Source organism: Parasteatoda tepidariorum, chromosome 7 (assembly GCF_043381705.1).
Source record: "Parasteatoda tepidariorum isolate YZ-2023 chromosome 7, CAS_Ptep_4.0, whole genome shotgun sequence".
NCBI classification, from domain to species: Eukaryota; Metazoa; Arthropoda; class Arachnida; order Araneae; family Theridiidae; genus Parasteatoda; species Parasteatoda tepidariorum.
In genome coordinates, this window is record NC_092210.1 from 38258721 (window position 1) to 38282766 (window position 24046).

At 29.3% G+C, this 24046-nt stretch overlaps 1 protein-coding gene across 4 annotated transcripts in view; it reads left to right on the forward strand.

Moving 5' to 3' along the window:
• Nucleotides 1-24046, forward strand: part of LOC107455636 (cyclic nucleotide-gated channel rod photoreceptor subunit alpha) — a 70956-nt gene that overhangs the window by 29187 nt on the left and 17723 nt on the right. For all 4 annotated transcript variants that reach the window (XM_071183297.1, XM_016073271.3, XM_016073272.3 and 1 more), the window contains 11 exons: nt 2667-2772; nt 4104-4148; nt 6389-6449; nt 6536-6635; nt 9001-9065; nt 10255-10333; nt 12240-12358; nt 13851-13943; nt 16381-16477; nt 17817-17925; nt 20223-20260. In XM_071183297.1, coding sequence (XP_071039398.1) covers nt 2667-2772; nt 4104-4148; nt 6389-6449; nt 6536-6635; nt 9001-9065; nt 10255-10333; nt 12240-12358; nt 13851-13943; nt 16381-16477; nt 17817-17925; nt 20223-20260 — 912 coding nt within the window. The remainder of the gene's footprint in view (nt 1-2666; nt 2773-4103; nt 4149-6388; nt 6450-6535; nt 6636-9000; nt 9066-10254; nt 10334-12239; nt 12359-13850; nt 13944-16380; nt 16478-17816; nt 17926-20222; nt 20261-24046) is intronic.

Here is a 24046-nt window from a genome sequence, read left to right on the forward strand (position 1 = left end):
AGAGGATTTAAAGCACATTCTGTTCCTTCCCGTCTCTACCCTTTTGGCAGTTAACTTCGGATGGGAGGGGACGAGCCTCTTAACCAAAATTATTTGTTTTAATTATTGTTGCTGTATATGCCATATTGATTTTCAGAATTCGAAAAATATCATTATCATGACTATTTCATAAACACAAACATAAATAAAGAATAATACTCTTCCTTGAGAAAAATAAATAAATAAAATAAAATAAAAAATAAGAAAGAGTGTGTTGGACCAATTAACTAAATTATTTCTCAAAATTACTCCGAAATATTAATAATAAATTTAGAGCAGAAAATGGTGCATAATGAATTTTTAAACATGCTTGCAGAATGGCAAGTTTTCAAAGTCATAAAATGCTGAATGCCATTTTAATTTTAATTTGAGATTTAATTTTAATAATTAAAGCATAGTTTTAAGTCCAACAATAACTTCGATGAAGATTTTTATGTTGGTTCTATTATTAGGTATGTATGATGTAGGGCTGATATGTATGATTCAAATATTAGGTTTTTTAAGCTATTACGGTATTCGATATTAATCAAGATATTCCTATAATAATTAACTATTTAAAAATATAACCAAATTCAGTGTGACCCTAAAATAATGATATAAAAGCAACTTAATTAAAAATGATTGACGCAAAACTTTTTTGCAACCATTTCTATCTCAAATTTGAAACCTCTAATTATACTTGTGCTGTTGGTAAAGCTAATTATATTGAAATTATTTTCAAAGTTATACTTTTGTTACTTTTAGAAATAATGATCGCATGATGTTTTCGTAACATTTTTCATAAAACTTAAACATTTAAATTATTATCACAAAAAGTTGTGCTGTCTGCATTAAAAATGTAAGCATATATTAATAAATGAAATAAATCAGTAGGTACAATTAAATTTTTTGAAATAAAAAAGCTAGAATTTTCATATTCGATACCTTGCCTAAAATTGCATAGACAATATGCCGACATGTATTAATTAATTAATTGAATTTTCTAAGTACAAAGATAATGATTTTTGGAATCTTTGAAATGATTTCCAATAAAATTACTCTAAGTGTAAATTAAATTACAGAGCTTTTAGCATTTTTTGTCTTAAATATTAAAATATTCCCAATGAATGAAATGTTTCTACGAAATAATTTTAATTTATTTATTGTTGTCTTGATCATTAATTCTTTGCTTACTATAGACATTTTATTATTTACAAAAAAAGTTTTAGTGTGAAAGTCTTTTTGTACAAAACATTTAAAAAAATTTATTAACACTTTTATGTGTATGCAAAATGAGAAATCCGTCATTGTACTCAATATTTAGGTGTTGTCTACAATGCTGAAAATCGATATTAAAATTATGAAATGATTGAGTATTACCATATATGGCAACGTTACTTTTAAAAAGTAACGAGTAAAAGTACAAGTATTTTTAAAAAAAGTAACGAGTAAAAAGTAAGAAGTTCTTATTTTAAAAAGTAACGAGTAAAAGTGCAAGTAAAAGTACAAGTACTAAACAAAAAAAGTAACGATTTAAAAGTACATTTCTAGGAAATCGAAAATTCAAAGTAACCTAAAATTTTATTGAATAATATTCTTATGTTCTTTAATGTTTTTGCAAAATTGTTGTTATTTATTTAATTATTTTTAATTTTGAAAGTTATGGACATTAATTTATTTTTAAATTCGGAAGAATATTATAATATAATTTTATAATATAATCGTATAATATAATTTTAAAATCAAATATAATTTTAATATCAAACTTTTTATGGATTTGCACGAAAAAGAAATTTTATCTATTGATTTTAATTTTTAGTTTATTATTTTTATTTATTTAAATTACCATTGATTTAAAATTGTTTTACTCTTTAGAAACGCGTTTTAAAAACACAAACATAAACAAAGCAAACACGGGGTTTCAGATAGCTTTGTGATCTTTGAGCTAGTAAAAAATAATTGAATGTGCAGTATAAGTTGAAACAGAAGGTATTTAAACACGAAGTTAGCTGTGAATGCATATATATTGCACATTAATTTTATAAATTAAAAAAACATAAGCATTTTTTTTAAATTTAATTTTTTGTTTTTTTAGAAAGCTTACCGAGTTTTAGAAAAAAGTAACGATTTCATTCGATATTTCCGTTACAAATACTTGTACTTTTTCCCTAAAAAAGTAACGAAAGTACAAGTAAAAGTACTAAATTTAAAAAGTAACGAAGTACAAGTAAAAGTACGTACTTTTTACTTGTACCGGCGGTACAAGTAACGAAAGTAAAAGTACTGCCATATATGAGTATTACTGACATTTCCCAGCCACATTATACATTGCCAAATGGCAAACAAATAGTAAGAAATATAATTATTTCACACATTTAACTAGTTTCACACATTTAACTCAATATTTTTTTTGAGAAAACGATGAAAAATGAATGCGCTGTCTCTTTCTGCCGGGGTTTTCATCCATCAAACCATATTTTATTATGTTTTGCTTAAAAATTATTTATAATTGCAAATGTAATAATAAAGTAATTTTCCTTTCCATACCTTGTCTAAAAACGCATTTACAATGATGGCATTTCTTACTTCGTCAATATCAAATGCGAGTAACATTTTTATGGTTTCTTGAATCACTCTCCTTATTTCAGGTTTTCGATCATCTGAAGATTCGTCAACATTTCATCAGTCAACCTCATTTTATTGAAGATGTCATATCTGTGTTGCCTAGTCAAACTCTCATTGCTTACTTGCCAGGTACATCCCTTTTTTTTCTTTTTTTCTTTAAATAATTTTTTGTTTTCCCTCAGCAAACATTCATTTCCGAAAACATTTGATTTAAATCCAAGTAACAAGTAACCACATGTACATTTATGAAGATATAAGTATTATATCCTCTATGAAACTCATTCACTAGATTGCAATTAGTGACCAGTAAAACGTGTTCCAGTCACTGAGCGTAAAAATAAATTTATGCATGTGCTGCTATAATGACCATAAAAATACAGATTTGCCCGTAACATTTTTCCTCGAAAACATATGAAACTGACAGTAAATTTCCGTTCTGCCCGTAAAAGTTATCTTCAGTTTGGAACTTGATGTAGCTTGAGAAAAAATGTAATGTTGACATTTGTTGAGGAGGGAGAAAGTTTCGTGTTCTCTCACCGGTGTCAATAATGTAATACGAAGTGTAAGAAACAAACATTAGGCACCCACTATATATGAACTCTAGACTTTTGACCCCCTAGCCTGATGCTGTAACCACCATAGTAAAAAGTATACGACTCCAAATTATGTTAATCTTTGAATAATAATTTTATAAATTAACAATCAACTCAATTAATTTTGCTAAAGTAAGTTACTATTACGGGTAATGTACTTTTTTCTCAAAGAAAAGCGATGGCCACCGACTTTTATGGAGATTTATTAGAGTTTGTATGAAATTAGAATGTTGGGGCAAAAATATTACCTTATTAGTTTGTATAAAGACAAAATATTTATAATATGTTAAACTCGTTCAAAAATAAACTATTAACATTTTGAGGTAAGAACAAATTAGAAAAACTTAAAAATAATTGAAGTTTTTGTTTTAATGAAGCCAAAGGAAAATAAATTTATCTAAATTATAAATTATATTGCTAAAGTATATAATAAAACAAATAGGCAATCGGTTTACGCGTATTTCTTCTAATTATAGGTGTAAATAATTACTTGTTATTTAGTACAATTTTGTGTAGTTTGTTTAAATACTGCCACCATTAAATAAAACAGAATTAGCATCCTTCAAGGAAAAATGTAAATGAGTTCTATGCACGGTAATAAAATGAATATCCTTTGCCTTCCCGACTACAAAAATAGTAAAAAAAGAAACAATGAAATGACGTCAATATATGGAACAAATATGCCGCCGAATCTTCAGATTTCGTTTTACTTTTTTTTTATATTTTGCGTTGCATTATACAATTCCTTATATTTACTTCGTTTATGAGGTCATATTTCGTAAATCCAGAATAATATAGATAAAAACATTATTGGAATATATATATATTATTTATTTAGTTGCTATAAAAAATTACTTTGTTTTACAGGCAGTTTCAGCTGGTTAAAGTTTTTTTTGTGTACAGCAGGTGCAGGTAAGATTTATTTTATTCAATTTTTTTCAATGGCTTTCTCCAAGTATTCAAGTTTTAAAGCTTTGCATCAAATTTATTTGCTTTTATTTTACACTTCATGAAAGTCTTTTTTATTTCCATTACAGCATTATTTCCTAGTAGCATTAAAATAAATGGAAAATGTTCCTTTTTTTTAATCAACTCTTATATCTTATTCCACTAATACAGTATGTAACTGTTAGTAGTACATTTTCAAAAAAAGGATTTAATGGTGAATCATAATGTTATAATTAAGATGTTAAGTTGAACAGTGCTCCAGTTAACAAATTATAATGAAATCAATCGTTTTTTTAAATTTTACGTACATAGTTAGAATTTTCATTATAAAATTCCGGTAAAGTGACCAGCATAAATCTGTTCATTCAATTATCCGTAAAGTTTATGGTTAAGAACATTTATTACCTATATTTGTTTGAAACCGTTTATTACTAGTACAGTTAAAAAAATATATAAAAATTAAATTTAATTACACATTGGAGCTAGGATTTTCGTCACGTTATGAGTACTGGAGTTAGGTTGTGGTTGAATAGTTGTGGTGTTTTAACAAATGAACCGTATAATGGGACTTAATTAGTTTATCTGGTTGTTTAACATATTGTAACAGTTGAGAAATACTAGACTATATAATGTTAAGCAGCTCTGTGGTGCTGTCATCTATGCATGTATGGAAATATCGTATTCTAATAGTCCAGGGTCCCAAATTGGAGAGCGCAGCACACTTGAAACTCATCGAGTGCTGAGAATGGAGAGAAATAGTGTCAACGCTGTGACTCAAACATTGTTCTATCGGTAATGCCAGATTGACAGATTACATCTCTCGGTTATAATATGTACCCCGTTGCACAAAACTTGGTTGGTTTAATAGGTGGGCCAAGCTGTTGTGATCGAATTCTGGTTGTTTAACCATATTAGGTGAAAGTAGTTAATAAACGTCTTTACAATAGATGTATCACAGTCAGAAAAAAAACCTATAAAAAAGAGAAAAGACTGAAAGAATTTTGAAAATAAGAGAAAAAAAAAACAAATTTTACAAATTTTCAGAACTAAGAAAAAACTTCAGAATCTAAGATATCAGAAGAAGAAGAAGCGAAAGAATTAATCTAAGGGTAGGAATTGATATGGTATGAACGGGACTGAAAACAAATTTAGCGCACTATAAAAAATTTAAAAAAATGCTCGACGCAGTAATGCATGCCAATATAGCCAATTCTTACTCAAACCTTCGGATCCAATTGCAGATGTAGTTTGGAGAACGATATATTATAATTTATAGCCCAATCGTGAGCATGAAAAAATGTTATCAATATTTACCATTAACGAGTATACAAGCAAGCATCAAGAAACGTTTTTCATTAAAAATTCTATTTCACAGGAACTATTCGGCCGATTTCACTCAAATTTTATATTTTGCCATGTTAAATTGCATTCTTTTAAATGTTGTAAAAAAATTTTATACCTCACAATGCAATATTTTCCGATTATTATCAGATACATTAAGAAATATTTACTAAAAGCTATTTTTTGCATACGATTATCTTCGGAGAAACACATTTTATAATTGACTGTGAAAAGTTTTTAATTTTCTTAAAAAGTTCTATAGATATGGCAAAATATGAAAAAACTAAAATTGACATTAAGGGTCCAAACTTTGGGTCGCTCATCTGACCAAACTATTAATAATATATTTCCTACATTGCAGCTATATTTTGAGGTTCAAAAATCCTAAATCGTCAAAAAAAAGTATGTTTATTCAGAGAAAGTACGTTTTTGTGTCCGATTTCGTAACTTAAAAATATCGTCTTGGAGGAATTAATTAGCATATTTGAGGTCACTCCCTCTAACTTGAGTGCTAGAAAGGGAAGATCTGATCATTAGATCAAAAGTTATTCAGATTGATCCGCTTTTATTTTTGCTCACTGTACATTGCTTTTAAGCTATGATGTGCAAATAATGGTAATAATAAAATTTTTAATAAACATAATTCCAAACATTAATCCTACTTCCATTCAAAACTTTTAATTTTATTTTCATAACTCCGTTAGTTAACTCCATAGTCTTAAATATTATAACTAAATTGATATTTTAGAACTAATCGTTTTGACCATACACTAATTAATAAGCTCATCAGTTTTATTATTTTCATTCAGAACAGTGTCATATTTATGCATTTTTTCAAACTGAATATTTTTTTATTAAAATAGCACGTCTGACAAAGCTCCTGAAATTTCATATCTTATACAAGTTCTACGATCTCGCTGAAAGGTAAGAGATGAAATTCAAATAAATTTTTTTAATTTTTAGGATTAATTGACATTTGTTTTAATCTCTATGTTTACTTTTTATTTCAGTTTCACAAGTAATCCACATCTGATACGGGTCCTGAGACTGTTTCTCAATTTAGCCATCATCATTCATTGGATTGCGTGCCTTTATTATCTCTTATCAGATGTATTTATTTCCACAGATTATTCATTATTTTTCATATTCCTCACCGTCACGTTTTTGTTCAATAATATTCACTGTATTTACGTTTGGTATGCTACGACCACGAATGAATTTCCTAGAGACATTTGTCACAAAAGCCATTTATCATCATGCATTAAGCTGCATAATTTATAACATTTTATAAATTATTAGCCATATTTTAATGTTTTTTTTTTTTTACAATGGGTTAATGCACACGATTTTACACCTTTGATACACACGATTTCATGATGATATCTCCAAAAAGAAATTTATAATCAAATTTCTCGACCACTTTCAGTCATAACTAACAGACATAAAACTAAAAATAACAAACTAACAGACACAAAACTTAAGTGAGGAAGCTCACAAAATAAATATTTTAAAGACTACGTTTTTTCAAGTAAATAAATAGGTTAGGCGTAGCGATGCATTACGCGATTTCCCCCCTCCGTTACCATGGTATTCATAAATCTCGTTTTTTTCCCCCACGCTAGTACGTTATTATTGTAATAAACGAGCTATCCAAATTTTACATGTTTCTAAGCTGGAGAACTTAAATCTTTATTTAAAATGACTATAGGAGTTTCAATCGTATTCCGGCTCTTGCAAAGTTTATCATCCATCAAACTTTTTTTTCAATACCCGTCTGGGGAATAACCTTACGTCATACAGACATTTAAAGGGCAAGTTTGCTGAGTACAGAGAATGAAAGAACATCCATACCTTTCCCGGGATTCGAACTCAGAACCTCTCTGATGAAAGGCCAGCTCCCTGATTCCAACACAAGCCGATCGGCCCATCTGTCAAACTTCCGAACACCTTTTAGCTAATTAGAGTTCACAAATCTCCAATGCAGCTCTGTGCTTCAAAAATACCATTTTTAACCGTTTTGTCACAGCTACATACGAATAGAATTTATTGCAAGGAGATAATGCCAAGAAGATTTTAGTATCAATCAAATTTCTTAAACACTTTTTAGCCGATTCGTACATTAAATTTTATAAGAGCTTTTTGCTGAATGACAATACAAGTTTCAGTCGCTTTCTGACCTCTAAAATTAGTAAATATTATGATATTAGGTTCTTTTTTAAAAAAGGTAATTTAACGTCAGTTTGGCGGCTTGATTATTGAAACTTTGGGTTGTGTGACTATACAAGTTTCAATCGCTTCTTGACCTCTACAAGCCGGGCGTATACTGTCAACCAAAAGGAATTTATCATCACCAAAAGAAATTATCGTACATCAAAAAGAATTTATTGCCAATCGAAATTCGACAACTTTCCAAATAGGGCCGGGATAGCCTGGTCGGTAGGGCGCTGGGCCGATATCCAAGAGGTCGTGGGTTCGATCCTCGCCGGCCGAAGACTCCCCGTGTAGTAAATGGTGACTGATGCACGTTAAATCTGTCGAGTCTCAAAGTCCTCCATGTTCCCACAACAAATCAATACCTCTGGGGGTACTGATCCAGGAGTTTCCTTGTCTTCTGGATTGGTTCAAAATTACAAGGCTACGGAGTTGAACGTAAGTAGTCGTAAATCCATGAAATTGGGTCGGCTGTTCAACGACGGTTATAAAATAAAATAAAACTTTCCAAATAGCTTGAGTGTTCAAATCTCGACTAAAGCTCTGCTTCTGCAACCAATTAAAGTTTCAATCCATCCCAGTCCACTAGTTTTTGGCATATTGCTCACACCCCCAAAAGAAATTCCGAATTCTCGTCCACTTTCCGCCACGACTCACAGACAGAAAACTAAATCGAAGAAACTAACAAAATAAACATTCTGAAAACTACATTTTGCAAATAGACTATAGTTTTTGCAAATAGAATAAGCATTTCAAGGAGACGGGATTTCCCCTTCTTATTCCTCTCCGTTACCATAGTTTCCACAAATCTTGCTTTTTCCCCACACCTTAATGTTGTAATAGTTTTTTCCCAGTACCTTAATGTTGTAATAATGTTATAATTATATACAGTTCGAGCTATAGATACTTCTTAACTGGGAATTGATATTTTTATAAATTTATCATTAAAAAAACTGACATTCTAATTGCAACATTTACATTAGTATCATGATGAACATAAGCATTTTTTAAGCATTAAAAAAAAGTTCTAAAGTATAATGTAAAAGCAAACATTTGTTGAATGTATTTACTTTTGAAAAAAATTAACTTAACAATATTCTAAACTTCATGGGTTCAAGCATTTAAACATTTTTTATGTTTCTTTTTTAAATTGTTCCGTAAATTTTATCGAAGAACTAAGTACATATGTTTACAAAGCAACAATTAAGTTAAATTTTTTGTTTAGTTAAATTTTTTTTAAAAAGTTAATATTTCTTTTTTTCAGTATGAAGGTTTAGGAAGCAATGATTGGGTCTATACAAATGACACGGAACAGCAAAGATTTTCTAGGTAAAATCATATTCGAATTTTTGCTTTTATCGCTGTTTATAATTTTTACTAAAAGTATCAAAGGCTATTAAAAATTCAATTCTAAATTAGTATATCTTAAAACATCAATGTCAATTTAGTTTTTTTCAGAAATTTAACTCGCAATTGAACTGATTAATAATTCTAGAAAAAAATAACTAGCTAAGTTCTAAACATATATGTTACATCGATTTACTTTTCCCATATCCAAATAATCAAAAATTAAAAAACGAGCTTTCACAGATAATAGTTCTTGATTCCATATAATTTTCTACTCTATATTTGTGATTTAATTTTATACTTATTTGGAACTGAATGTGATTATTATGATATGCTTTTATCTATATATTAATGTTTTTAGTTGCAAAATTTTAATTTTTTGCAATTCATATTCAGATCTTTTTCATTTCTGAGGAATCCATTAAAGCATTTGAGTCATCCAAATTTCAAATTGCATTGAATTTCTTTCACATGAATCAGGCAATATAAATATGAAGTAATAAAAAAGGAAAGAATTTTAAAGAAAGTTGTTTTTTTTTAATTTTTAAATTTATAATATAATGTCAAACGTATTGTTTAACAGCGTAATAAGGCAGAAGTTAAGATACTGAGCAATTATTGTATTAGACTGGGTTTCTATGCCCGCTGATGGTTTTATGCCCACCCACTTTGCCTTTTCAATAAAGACGGCCGGTGCGCAATGTTGACATCATGCCATTGTTGATCTTATTGAGAAGCCTTAACCTCCAGAATTACTTGAACCAGAACCGACTGTTGCTATTTATTTTGTAAGTTTTTTATGAAATGCTACATTAAAGATAAGAATTTCACCTAAATTAAGTAAAATTAATAGTAAAGATTTATTAAATATACATTAGAAAAAATTATAAAATAGTAGAACATTAAAATTAATAATATAATATTATGAGTTTGACTGATAGGCTTAAAATAGTTATAATTCCAGGGAAATCATTTGAATTTTAAATTTCCCTGTATTTCTAAAGTAAGAATTAATAAATATTCGCGGATTATCTTTTTTTGCGCAGGAAATGAATAAGCGCTAATTTTAATAAAGATTCTTACAAATTTTAAATAATTGTTACTTTCTCTATATTTAAACTATTTTTCTTCGTAAATAAATTTACTAATTCATTACTTAACTTCTCTTTAGAAAATATATAATTTGTCTTTATTGGTCTGCTATGACGCTGACAACAATTGGTAATGCTAACGATCCAGAAACAGATTTAGTAAGTTCGAATTCTTATATTTTTCAGCTTTTATTTTTTAAATGTCTCAAATTCGTTACATTTTTGTTTTGTGTTTTGTTTTTTAACTACCATGACCTATCAAACCATTTTTTAACTATCAAACTACCATGCACTTCAACGTAAACAGTTACACTTACACAGTTATTTGAACAAAACCTAAACAAAGTATTGCTTTACAGTAAAAAAGTACTGGCACCCTGAGAGTCAGTATATTTTCTAGTAAAATCCATTTTTGACCTAAAATTTTACGGGAGAAAAAATCTGATGTGCTGTAATTTTTGCATTAATATTTAGTGTAAAATCGCTGTAATTAAATAAATATTACTGTAAAAATTACGGTATCAGATTAAACGGTAAAAAGGGATTTCAGAAATTCTGCACTCGGGGTATCAGTAATTTTGATCTTCAATTTTTACAGTACTTTTTTGGACACTGTTTAAGTTTAATTAAGTGTTGTTAGAACACTTTTTGAGCTTTTACGCTTTTTTATCACACGTTTGGGTTACAGGAAAGAAAAATTCATATAACGGTACGGAAAGAATTAGATTTCGGTGGTATGAATTTTATTCCATCTTATCTTACAATCTAAGTAAAAATTCGCATGGTGTTTTTTTCTTCTTTTTATTCTAATCTTTATATTGGTAGCAATATTCCTAGAACGACCACATAATCCTTTTGAATCCTTTTACTTATCAGCACCATATGCTGTTGTTTGATAATGTGCTTTTTAAAACATTAATGCAGTTGATAATAGATATATTTCAAGTACTGTCTCCATACCTTTTTCTAGTAAAAACCAAAAACATATTTACCAAAAGAGCTTAAATAAATAAAAATAAAACATTTTATTTTCATAAATAATTAGAATACCAAAAATTTTATGAGAAAATTATATTACAAAATTCAAAAATCTAAATTAAATATAAAAACTTATTGAACTGAAACTGAATTCAAAATAGTTTAAGTTGCAAATATTAATAAAAAGAATACTTTTAATACAGACTTGCATAATCAAATTTATGTAAAGATTTACTTAAGAACGTTAACTTTTGTCTGACGTGTACTTTATATAAGTTTTTAAACTATGCTGGCATTTATTTATTGGCTAGATATGCTTAAAACACGTTTTAACATTTCTTTAAATCATGCTAAATTTGAAAAAAAAGAAAGCAGAATTAAAACCGTTTTATTAGAGTCTTTAAACTGAAAACCTATACAATTTAGAGTCAGTATATAACACTCACCTGAAATTTTGATCTATAGTTTAGCTTATTGTACTATTCAAATATGTCCAAATGGCTATGACCAGTTTTAACCCTAAATTGTGATTGATAGCATAAAGAAGAATTAGCATATTTTGCCATGCGAAACTTGCTTTCAAACTTCTAAACTTATCTGTTCATATGGTAAAGGCTTACCGGAAATTCTGGTTTTCAAAATTATAGTTCTTATTACCGCACATTAAATAAAAAATACGAAAATGAAATGTAAATTTAACTGATTAGAAATAGCTTTTATGCCATGAAGGTATCATGATGAAACTACTAAATTTTACCACATTTACCAATTTGTTTAACAATATTTTATTTTTCATTTGACTAAGCTCTTCGGTTGAAATTACCAATTTTATTAGTGTTCCTATTAGAGCCAGAAATACGATAAATTTTTATCGTTTTCACAAAACATTTTGTTCTCTCTCAAACAAGTTCTATGTATTTCTGATAAACGGTAGAAGCAGTTTATATCAAAAGTGCTGGGTCCCGGTTTTATTTCCCTACCCGGTTCTGTCCAAGTCTCCTCTAATTTGCTCTTCATTTATCAAAAAGTTAAAATATAAAAGAATATCAAATTATTACTATGTAATAATTTCTTTTTTCACTTTAAGGAATACATTTTCACTGGTTTGATATTTATGGCTGGTGTGTTTGTATTTGCAACTGTAATGGGTAATGTTGGCGATGTAATATCAAGTATGAACGCCAACAGACAGGAATTTCAAGCCAGGTAAGCAAAATGTGATTTTGTGAATTGTATATCATTAACTGAAAGTAGTTTAGTTTTCGAATAAAGAAAGAATGCTTCGATCTTTCTCTTAGAAATTACATTTAAATCGGTTTTACTGACTGCTAGCATTTTATTGACTACTTAATTCCATTTAATGAGACTGCTAGCAGATATTCATCCTGCACTGTCAATATGCATAACCTAATTTTTCCTCAACTGATTGACTAAGCAAAAATAACCAGAAAAAAAATTTAATTTTAGTAATATTAAAAACTTTATTCCCATCATGTCTTATATAGTGTTTAAAATGATGATATAAAGATCCGAAGGCAACACACAAGCAGAGAATTTCAATTCTGGTGGAAGCGTGAATAGCAAAACTGCGTCGTGAAATAGAATTTTTGACGTAGAGGCATTTGATACCACTTAAGATACTTTTACAATGCTTACAAGACCATCGAGAAACCGTTAATTAAAGGTTTTATATTGGTTAAAAATTGGGATTATATATCCTGTAAAAAGTATCGGAACTCAGAAAGTCAATACTTTTGATCTTAAAATCAATTTTTACCCGAACATGTTACGGAACGAAAAAATCTGATATACTGTAATTTTTACTAAAATAATATCCGTAAAATCACTCTAAGTAAATATTATTGTAAAAATTGCGTTTTAATACTACCACTAGAATAGATTTTACCTATGATGCACCCAAAGTGTACAATGATGTACTTTACACCGTAATTTGATCCGGAATTTTTCACAGTGTGGTGACAGCAAAAGAAGTGAATTCTATATTTTAAGAAACATTAATTGTTTGGAGTTTAAACCGTTTTGATACGTTGTAAATGCTAAAAGTGTTCCATTTTGCAATCATTTTTGCAGTATATAATAGTGTAAATTCTTGGTAATATTAGTACATTCATGGTATTACTGACAATTACTATAAAATTGGGCACTATAAGAGATTGTTTTAAGTTCAAGTTACAAAAAATAATATTCCCATGAAATTAACAATTTAAAAGAGAAAGAATTAAATTGGTAAATTTACTAATTTCTGTTTTTAAATAAAAAAAAATTGAATATTACTGCACAATGACTTTTTATTCAGTTATCATTTCAAACACAGTGATCATTATATTTATAAATATCTTTTATGTATAATAATACGGATATTTGTGCATTTTGATTTGAGTATAATAAAAGAAATACCGAGAAATGTATAAAATAGTATAGAGGGTAATAAAAATAATTAATATAGTATGTTGAGAAAAAGATAGTATTTCCTTATTATCCCATTGATGCTAAAAAAATTTCAAGAAGTTTCTCTCGACAATTATTTTTCTATGTTTCATTTTTTTAAATTTGTTGCTTTTTGGTATTTTAATAAAAACTCGACAAATTGAGTGCACGAAAAATAATTTTCCTTAATCCACACAAATCTATTGCTATTGTTTCTAATTCAATTTTTTATTAATTTTCTCTCATACAGAATGGATGAAATTCAAATGTATTTAACACATAAAAAAGTTCCAGCCTCATTGCAGCTAAAAATAAAGAAATGGGCAGAATACACGTGGTCTAGGTAAGTTTTAATTTTTTTTGTCTACTGTGTACACCGCTCACTGACCCCCTTGGTTGCTTTTCATTCATCATTTTTTTCCCCTTCAGTCGATTTATATAAAAAAAAATTGTTTATAAAATCGATAAATATTACAATTTTATCTAAGCACATTTTAAAAAAATTTGTCATGACGAATATATGACGAGTATGTGTAATAACGAAATGAACGGATTGCTAGATTTTAAAATCGTCAACTGTATTTGAAAAAAATTAAACTTTAGGAATACAGAATGAGAGACATAATATGAAGTAATAAATGAGAAGTAATGAAAAAAATTATACTTTAGGAATACAGAATGCGAAACATAATATGAAATAATAAATGAGAAGTAATTATATGTAACAATGACCTCACATCACATTAAAGTCCACCTAGAGATGCCTAAGCTGACGTGTCTGCACTAACTTGTCCCCTGGAAATCCTACAATAATCAATCAATTACAGTCATAACCAGTAGTAATACGTTTCTATTAGGATAGGATCACGAATTTTCCAATAGGAACAGTGCTGATAGAAATTGAATGAATAATAGTGAAACACAGGTCTAGTTCAGCCTCTGACTTGGGTATCTCTATTGGAAACAGTTTTCTATCTCATTAGTCCTAATACTTTTAAACTTTCGATATAAATATCAAGATTTATAACTGGCAGCATCTAACCTCTTACTTTTTATTTATTCATTTTTTTGTTACTTTTGACGTCAAGTAAAGCTCGAGCTCATAAAATAAAAACTGCAAGAAAAATGAAATTTTCTGCAACAATGGGTAAATAATTATTCTTTAAAGTAATAAAATTGAAAAAAAGGCACTTAAACTTGCAATAACCATTGCACAAATTGAAACATTGGAAAATAAATTTCATAGTTCAAAATTATTCTATCAGCACCTCAAATTTTAAATTTGTAGTTGAATTTCAGTGGGCAATAGATTGACCATCAAGGCTCTTTTTTAACAACAAGTATAAAAATTCTCGAAATAATAATTGAATCATGGCATTTTTTATTCCATCAAACTTTTTGTATATATGTTTATAAATCATCGCGATTTCAAGTTTTTAAGTTTTATAGTTTTTGCGTGGCAAAACAAAATATAACGTAAAGCAGAAAAAAGTAGGAAAAAATACGCACAAAAAGCACTTAAAATTGAAATAACTTTCGAACAAATTATAATATCTTTAAGAAAAAAAAACTCTGTGTTATGTTCATATACAAATACGGTTTTTTCAGCATATCAAATTTCAGTTTCTCAGTTGCATTACTGCGGTCTGTCTTTTTTCTGAAAAGATTAGTGTTTAATAATTCTCGAATTGACAAATGATAATTCTTTTCATCCCACCGTAATTCTTGTACATTTTTCTCCACACTTTAGTAACTTCACATTTCTAAGTTTTATATTTTTTACGTAACAAACTAAAATCAACTTACTGTAAATTGAACACTCAAACCCTTTCGATATTTTAATATAGAGAGATATCAAATATATCCAATTAAATTTATATATTTCAAGGGAACTTGAAATTAGTTGAAATTAAAAGTATTGTTCCCTTATTAAAATATAAAGTGCTCCTTCCAAGTTTTGTTCCCTTATTATAAGATACACTGAAGAGCCATTACGTTATGACCACCCTCCATCTATCACAATGGGTTCTCCCAGGTTTTCATGGTTTCTCGCCCAGGAAAAATGTTTTCATGGGGCACATTAGGACCCATAATCCTCATAGAACAATCCCTGACGTCTGTAAGACGTCACTTGAAGCACTTGAGCATAGTTCGCCCATTCATGGCAACAGTTTTTCCTGCAGGGGACGGTGTTTACCGACAGGATAATTAACCATGTCGTAAGGGTCGAATCGTCCAGGAACATTTCAGTGACTTTCAAGTCATGTCTTGGCCCCCAAATTCACCTAACCTTAATCCAATAGAGCATTTGTGGTCCTACTTCGAAAACCAAATTCGTGCTGCCCCGTTACCCCCTCGCAATGTGAGGGAATTGCAGGACCAGTTGGTGAGCTCTTGGTACCAGATACCTCAGACTACCTATCAGCACCTTGTGGAATCAATGTCATAGCAAGTGTTAGCAGTTTTGAGGGCTAAAGGTGGTCCTACATGTTATTTGCAGGGTGGTCATAATGTAATGGCTCTTCGGTGTATATGACATGGTATTCTCTCATTTTTTAATTGTTAATGTCAAAGATATTTAGTTAGCAAATTACTATTATGAAACGGTAAATAAGTTGTACATGCTTCTTAATTACACTGAAGACGCCTAAATAAGATATTATATTTTTGCTATTTAGCAACATAATAACTTAGCATTAAATATTTTTGCTATTTAAACTGTCTACAAAACAAAATTATTATTTCAAACTATCTATAAGACATTTTTTTTTCTATTTCAGAACTAAAGCAACTGATGAGTCACGTTTGCTGAATATGTTACCCGAGAGATTACGAGCTGAAGTTGCAGTTCATGTGCATTTAGATAGCTTAAAAAAGGTGGCTGTTCTCATAGCTTAAATTAAATCTTAAACCCGAAAATTTACAAAAAATTTAATCTGATGTTCGCGTTTTTTGCAGCTGCTGGTTTAAAAATTTAATTGGTCTTTTTCATGGTATTTTTTTTCTTGGTTGTTTTATGTCATGACTATACCAGTCCAAGCTGTTGTTAATCCACCTAGAGCCCCTGAATTAGACCTAGTATAGTAGCCTTAAATCCACCGATTGTCACTTCCTCGTTGGAACTGACGATAATTGTCAATTTGAAAGTTTAATTCTCACGATAACACTAAAAACTGTTGTTAGCTGTCTTATTCTTGGCGATTTTGTGTAATTGCTGGCAATCACCAGTATTCCCTGTAAATATAATAAATAAATTAAAAACTAATCTGAATAACCTGTATATTAGATGTATACTTTTATTCATATTTATCAACTACTTTGAAAGTCAAAATCTTGCTTAGATCTAAAATTTCCTCTTAAATTTACAACATATGGAAATCATTATCTTAAATATATCTAGTAATTTTTCATTAAAATTTGAACGTTTGTCTGTATGCATAGACCGTTAAAAATTCCAGATCAAATTGCGGCAAAAAGTACCGGCATCCTGTGAACTGGAACTTTTTACTGTAAAATTTTATATCGTAAGTAGGCCCCACTTTCTGTGAGTCGAATACAATGTATAAAGTCTCATGAACATTATAAACGCACCACTATTGGTGGAACTCCTGTCAATCAACTAAGTGGTGACGATTGAGGACGATTCATGAAGACTAGTTTTTCGCACGACTTTTTCTGAAAATTTCTACTGTAACTTATTAGAGCATGGCATAAAAAACATTTAATGTGTTAAATTTACTTTTCAGTTTTGTATTTTTTTACCATGTGTACTAATAGGAACCAAAATTTCTAGTGAGCCATTACCGCATAAACAGAAAAATTACCTAATGAGTGATTAAAACACCATATATTTTAGTTTTATTTACAAAAATTAATATTATATTTTTTTTATCAGGAATGTCATTATCTTAAAGTATGATAATTTAGCCCGAATTTTTTTCTCCATGTAGAAATTTTCTGAGTTTAGATAAAAACGTTATTGTTGAACCTTTTTGTTTGATTAGTTTAAATTACTTTTACGCATATTTATTTAGAATTACTGCATTTAACTAATACAAAATCCTATGCGGGTTTGCTATTCCTCATTTTTTTCCCTTTTACTCAATATGCAAATCAACATTTTAGAATATTTAATTGTGATTTAGGAATATTACTTTTTTAATATTATTTTCTTGAATTATCAACTTTGATATTAATTGCTATGAAAATTTTCCAGGTTAAAATTTTCGAGCAATGTGAAACCGGATTCCTTTGCGAACTAGTACTCAAACTTCGTTCGCAAGTATATTCTCCCGGCGACTACGTCTGCAGAGCGGGCGAAACAGGTAATATATAAAAACTTAATTACGAACAAAAAACATATGATGCTGAATTCCGAAAACAATTTGACAAAAAATATAATAAAATTCTTTGTAGGAGCCGTGGTGGATCAAAGGAGTGACCCAGGTTTAAATCCCAGAAACGATTGGCCGATTCGAATTCTGCTTACGGTTCGCACCCGACCTCAGTGCTGACATAAAATACTCTCGGAGATAGACGAATCATGGGTCATTCCTTTGCCGTGGGGTTAACAGTGGGATATTTTTATGGTTTTCCACTCCATGTAACACAAATGCGTATAAACCAAACCAGACATCTCCTGAATTCGTAAACAGGTTAACTTGTTGGGAGGCAAGCCCTCCATCCTCTGAGCCACAACGGCTCTTCAAATTTCATTTATAGTAAATAAGCGGGCCGTTATGGCTCAGAGGAGCTTCCCATTAAGGTGGCCTGGATTCGAATCCAAGCAATGACTAGTCAATACGGATTCCACATCCAGCTCACCCAGACAACAGGGTTGATCTAAAATCGTCGCTTGGAAACTAAACAGTGGCAATTCAAAAAAGCAAGTTTCTCAGGAGAGCGATTTCTAACTTTTCAGGAACTTCCACCGCAGTTTGATTCGAAGCTATTAAGACTGTTGCAAAATAGTTTGCATCAAAAAAACTCTGTTTCGTTACATTTTTTAATGAACCAGGCCTGATTCTCGTAGCATTTTTAATTTTGTGGTAATTTCGAAATAAGTTAAGGTACTTTGAGTTGCAACACTTTTCTCTAAAACGTTTATTAAAAGTGGAGAGTCATTTCAAAATGCAACGGTGTTCTTCAAAATATCCTCCCGAATATTGCATATTTCATTTCAAATTTCGACATACAACAGTGTAGGAAAAAAATCTCTCTCCTGAAAAATGTGCTTTTTTCAGTTACCACGGTTTAGTTTCAAAGCGACGTTATCTCCTCCAAGGTTTTGTTGCAACTGGCACACTGCTACACTATTCCCTAAAACCAAGATGGCGAATCCCGCCAATACGATTTATCTGCTCTCTAAATTAATTTTATGGAACTATGAAGATAGCACGTTGTTTCTCTAAAAGGGTGATTTTTTTACACAAAATGACCCAAATATCTCATTTTTCGATTTTTTTTTGAGTTACTACGGTTTAGTTTCAAAGCGACGAAATATCATAAGTGTTAGATGGATCATGGATAAAAGTCCCCTTGCCGTCAGACTAACCGTGGAAGATATTCGTGGTTTTTTCCACAATGTAACTCCCAAATGTGGGTTAGTCCCATCAAAAAGTCCTCTACGAAGTCAATTTTCGCCTAATACTTAATCCAGTAGTTCCTTTGTCTTCTTGATGATGTACAAAATGTACGGAGATGGACATTGGCAGTCGTAAACTCAAAATTGGATCAACTGTTCGCCAACAGTTGTAAAATATAAAATAAGCGATTAATCATTAATTGTTAAAATGGATAACAAAAAAATCTGCAAATAAAGCATTTTGCAGAGACGGCAAAACTCAGCACGGGTTACCATAAATATCCCTTAGTAGTCCAAACGTAATGACATGTTTTGTATTTTCAACCACTGCGCAGCTCAGTACCCCTAACGTAATGACATCTTTCTTATTTTTCGTCTAACGTGCAGTTAACTTCGTCACATCGGACTACTAAATTGATCCGTGCTTAGGCTTTTCTACTTTTAGGAGGTGTTGGCAAAACTCGCCTATAAATAAGGGGTTTTATCAAAATACTAAACATTCTTTTATCGCACAACATTTTTAGAACTATAATCAATGGATTTAATTTTTTCTGCAAACTACTTCACTTGGATAACTGGGAATCATTTAATATTCAGAAAAGTTTTAATGAATTAATCTGGGACGCATCTGGTATTTATCATTTACAAACTGTTGAGAAATATCCCTTAGTTTAATTTTTACTCCTCAGTTTTATTTCTGGTTTTATTCTTGTTACTAACTATATCCTGGAATACTTTGGTTCTTCTTACTTTTATCTCACATTTAACAATGATTATACTTTTTTTTAATCTTGATCCCCTTTCTTCTTCCCACTTTACTTGTTATAGTACTAAATTCTAAATCTCTCTCTGTTAATTGCTTTTATTTAAGCTTTTATACGGTACTGTTCTCAACTATATAATACTATAGCACAAAGGCACCCTTTGCTTTATTAGAGATTAAGGATATATTTCAGACATTTTTAGATTTAAATAGAGACTAATTAAAACGTTTACTTTTTACGTTTCTTAATATTGCGATTTTAATTTTTTTTCCAGGTCGTGAAATGTTTATTATAAATCATGGAAAAGTTGAGGTAAGTAACTTAATATTAATTTATTTAAACTTCGATTTTTATAAACAGTTCCTAACTAAATTCAGTTCCATTCAAATTTTTTTATTCAATTATTTTGTAACTAATGTTAGCGCAATTAAAATTATTAAACTATTTTTAAAAAAAAGTTACATTCAAACGTGAATTTACTAAGCTATTTATAGTCAATATGATTTATATTAAAATTTTCTTAGAATATATTTTTTTTAACTCTTTGTACGTTATAAAATATTTTATAATAATTTCTTAATGAAAGTTATGAAATGTTTGCTACCATATTCTGAAGTTCTTAAAAGAAAAAATGTACTAATTACTGGTTTCACTTACTGGAGAGTAGACTTCCTTAGCCTATTTTCTAATTTTTGTAACCAATAAAAATACTTATTCTTTCACCATTTTTTCAGTTTAGGAAGTGTGTTTCCCAATAATTCATTTAAGCGGAATTTTGTATTAAATATAATTGCTCGAATAAAAAAAAATTCTAGAGATTTTCTAGAGAAAAGAAAAAAATTTACTAATTACTGGTTTTACTTTCTTAGCCTATTTCCTAATTTTCGTAACCAATAAGAATACTTAATATTACACCATTTTTTTCAGTTTAGGAAGTGTGTTTCCCAATAATTCATTTAAGCAGAATTTTGTATTAAATATAATTGCTCGAATACAAAAATAGTCTAGAGATGTATTGAAATTTTCCATGTAGCGAACATTATGTCATTTATTTCTTGACTTGAGCTCTTCTTTTGAAATAAATCTAACGAGCTGAAGGGATATTGCAAACACAGGTGCATTACTTTCACGAACTTCATTAAAAAACAACTGAAACAATACAACAAAATGATATTGTTTTCCGTTAAATCACGAATTATGTTCTACAGTAGATATAATTTTAATCAAGACGAACCGAAAGTTTTTTTGCACAAGATTGTATTTGTCATAGTGGCATCTTTGTCAAGGTTCTGATTTTTACTTTTAGAAGTTATAAATCATATTTAATTTAAAAAATATTTGTTCATTAGTATATGCAAAGAAAATGAATACCATTTGCTATTACAGTATTGAATCAGACATTTTAGAACGTTGTTCTTTAGTTTTGTTTTGTGGTTAATTTGAAAAAGGCGTGCTACTTAAATACTACTTGTTTAAACTAAAACAAATGCTAACAGCCTTTATTTCAAACAATTAGAAGCAAGTTTTTGAAAAGAATAAAGTTTAAATCAGAACAAATACTATCAGATTTTATTTCAGAAAATTAGAAACAAGTCTTTGAAAAGAATAAAAAATAAATTATTTTTAAGAATAGAGAAAAAAATTTTAAAAATTTCTTTGTCAATTTGAAATTAATTACGCAAAAAATTTTAAACTTTTTTATAAATCAGAGAAACAACTCTTACTTTGTATTAAAATTAACTTTTTTTTAATTTTTGCACTTGCGAAGAAAAGTTTATCGATGTTGGTGAGGGTATGAAGTAACAATTTAATGATGATAACAATTATGTAACAGTAATTATGATAGTAAAAATTTAATGATAATTTATTGATGAGTCAGATTGGATTAATAATAGAAAAATATTTTTTATTTTTGCTAATCAAGAGCTCCATTGCAAATAAATTGCTTTTTTCAACAAAAAAAAAAAGATTCTTAAACAATAATAATATATTTTGTAAAGTATTCAGAGAGTTTGGTTGAAAGGGCAAATCTCACAAGTCACCTCCGACTCCTAAGAAATCAAAAATGTAAGTGATATGTAGATGTCAGAAGATATTATTTGCCAAGAAAGTTAAGGAATCCATGCATTGGCTACAAACTTTTTTATGTTATTGTTTAATTAGATTACTTATTTAATTAGATTAACTTAGTTAGATTACTACTCATTTTCTTATCCTAAGGCATTCAAATAAGTTGGCGGAATAGAAAAGTGTGAGAAATAATAACGAATTGTAATAAAAACAAAACAGTAACTAACTATGTAACAGTTTTCGAATTCCGCAGAGATATATACTACCATGCAATAGAAAAATCAACGTAAGCGACTAAAAATTCAGAATACAGAATTTTGTATATTTGGCATTTTTATGAGATAAGCTATCTATAAAAATGCCAAATATACATAAATCACAATTTTGAATTTTTTTGTCGCTTACGTTGATTTCTCTATTGCGTGGCATTATAACGCAGATGTAGAGGGAATCAGTAAAAATAGATTGATTTTGAAATAAAATAAAATTCCGCAATTTTCAAATAAAGTGATTATCAATTACATCAATGTTTTTTATTTATTGAGAAACGGATTAAATGAAATAATAATTTACTTTTTAAAAACAGTAAATATGTCATGCATATTTTTGCTCGAAAACTTTACTCTCTTGTTAAGTTAGATTCTCTAATTTTTTAATGCTTTCTAATTTTGTCGTTATAAAGTATCAGCACTCATCTGCTTTGTGACGCTCTCTAATTTTACAGTGCTGAATTTAATGTGCTCACTAGTTTTACAGTAAGCTCCAATTTAGTGGCACTCTTAAAACTTTTCAATCTTTATATTTTAATAAGAATGATTGCGAGAACAACTTACATTAATCCTCACTAATTTGCCTACTTCTTACACTTATTTGGATTGATTTATCAAAATTCTTTGAATTTATTGAAGTAGATTTCTAAAAGCCAGCTTACCAGCTGCTATAGTTTTTATATAATTTAATACTTTTAATTTACTTAATGCAAAATTTTTCCAATCATTTAAGCCAATAAAAATATCTTGCTTTGCATTTTGTATTACTTTCTACGATTTAAATGTGCTCACTAAACTTAAAGTGGTGTCTGATTTTGTAAGAAATCAAAATTTAAACTGCTATTTTAATTTCATGAGAGTCTTTATTTTATGAAGTTCTTTAAATTTATGGTGGGAATTTGATTTTACGGTGCTCTTTTATTTTACAATTCCTTCTAGTTTGCACGGAACCCCAGTTTTGTAGCGCTCTTAAATTATTTTATTTTTTAAAAATTTTTCGTAGATATTATTCATGACTAGAAATAATATTTTGTACCAATTATTTACTGGTTTCAATTGTTTGGTTATCAAGTTTTGACATATTTGATGAAATGATAATATTTTGAAATCTAGCTTCAAATACATTAAATTAAATTTTATAAAAATAAATTTGGAATAAATATTTAATTCATACAAGTAATACATTGGTGTACAAAACTTAAGCAACAAGTGCGTTTTTTGTTATAACTCTACAAGAAATCATCCGATTGACATGAAATTTGAATATGATGTACGTAATTTTGTACTTAAACGATGGTAAAAGAATAATGGCGCAGAAATGAATATAAAGCTTAAAGTAGGGTATGGAACAAAAAAAGGCTTTATTTGACATATAGTGGCGTTACAAATGATTGCCTGAAGAAGCGTAAGTACAACTGGCAGATGTTCCCTAGTATGGGATATGCCCTCCCCTTACTGTAATTGTTGCTTGGCATCGTCTCTCCATGCTAAGCACCAGATTATCCAGGAGTTCTTGGGGTAAACTTCTCCATTCCTCCTTTAACGCATCTTTCACCTGATGGGTGTTACCAGGAGGATACTGTCGTGTCGCAAGACGTCTCCCTAATGCATCCCACACATGCTCTATGGGATTTAGATCTGGAGAGTAAGCTGACCAATCCATTCGTGTGATATCTTCACTTTCCAGTACCTCTTGAACATTAGCAGTACGGTGTGGCCGGGCATTGTCATCCATAAAAATGAAGTCTGGTCCAATGGC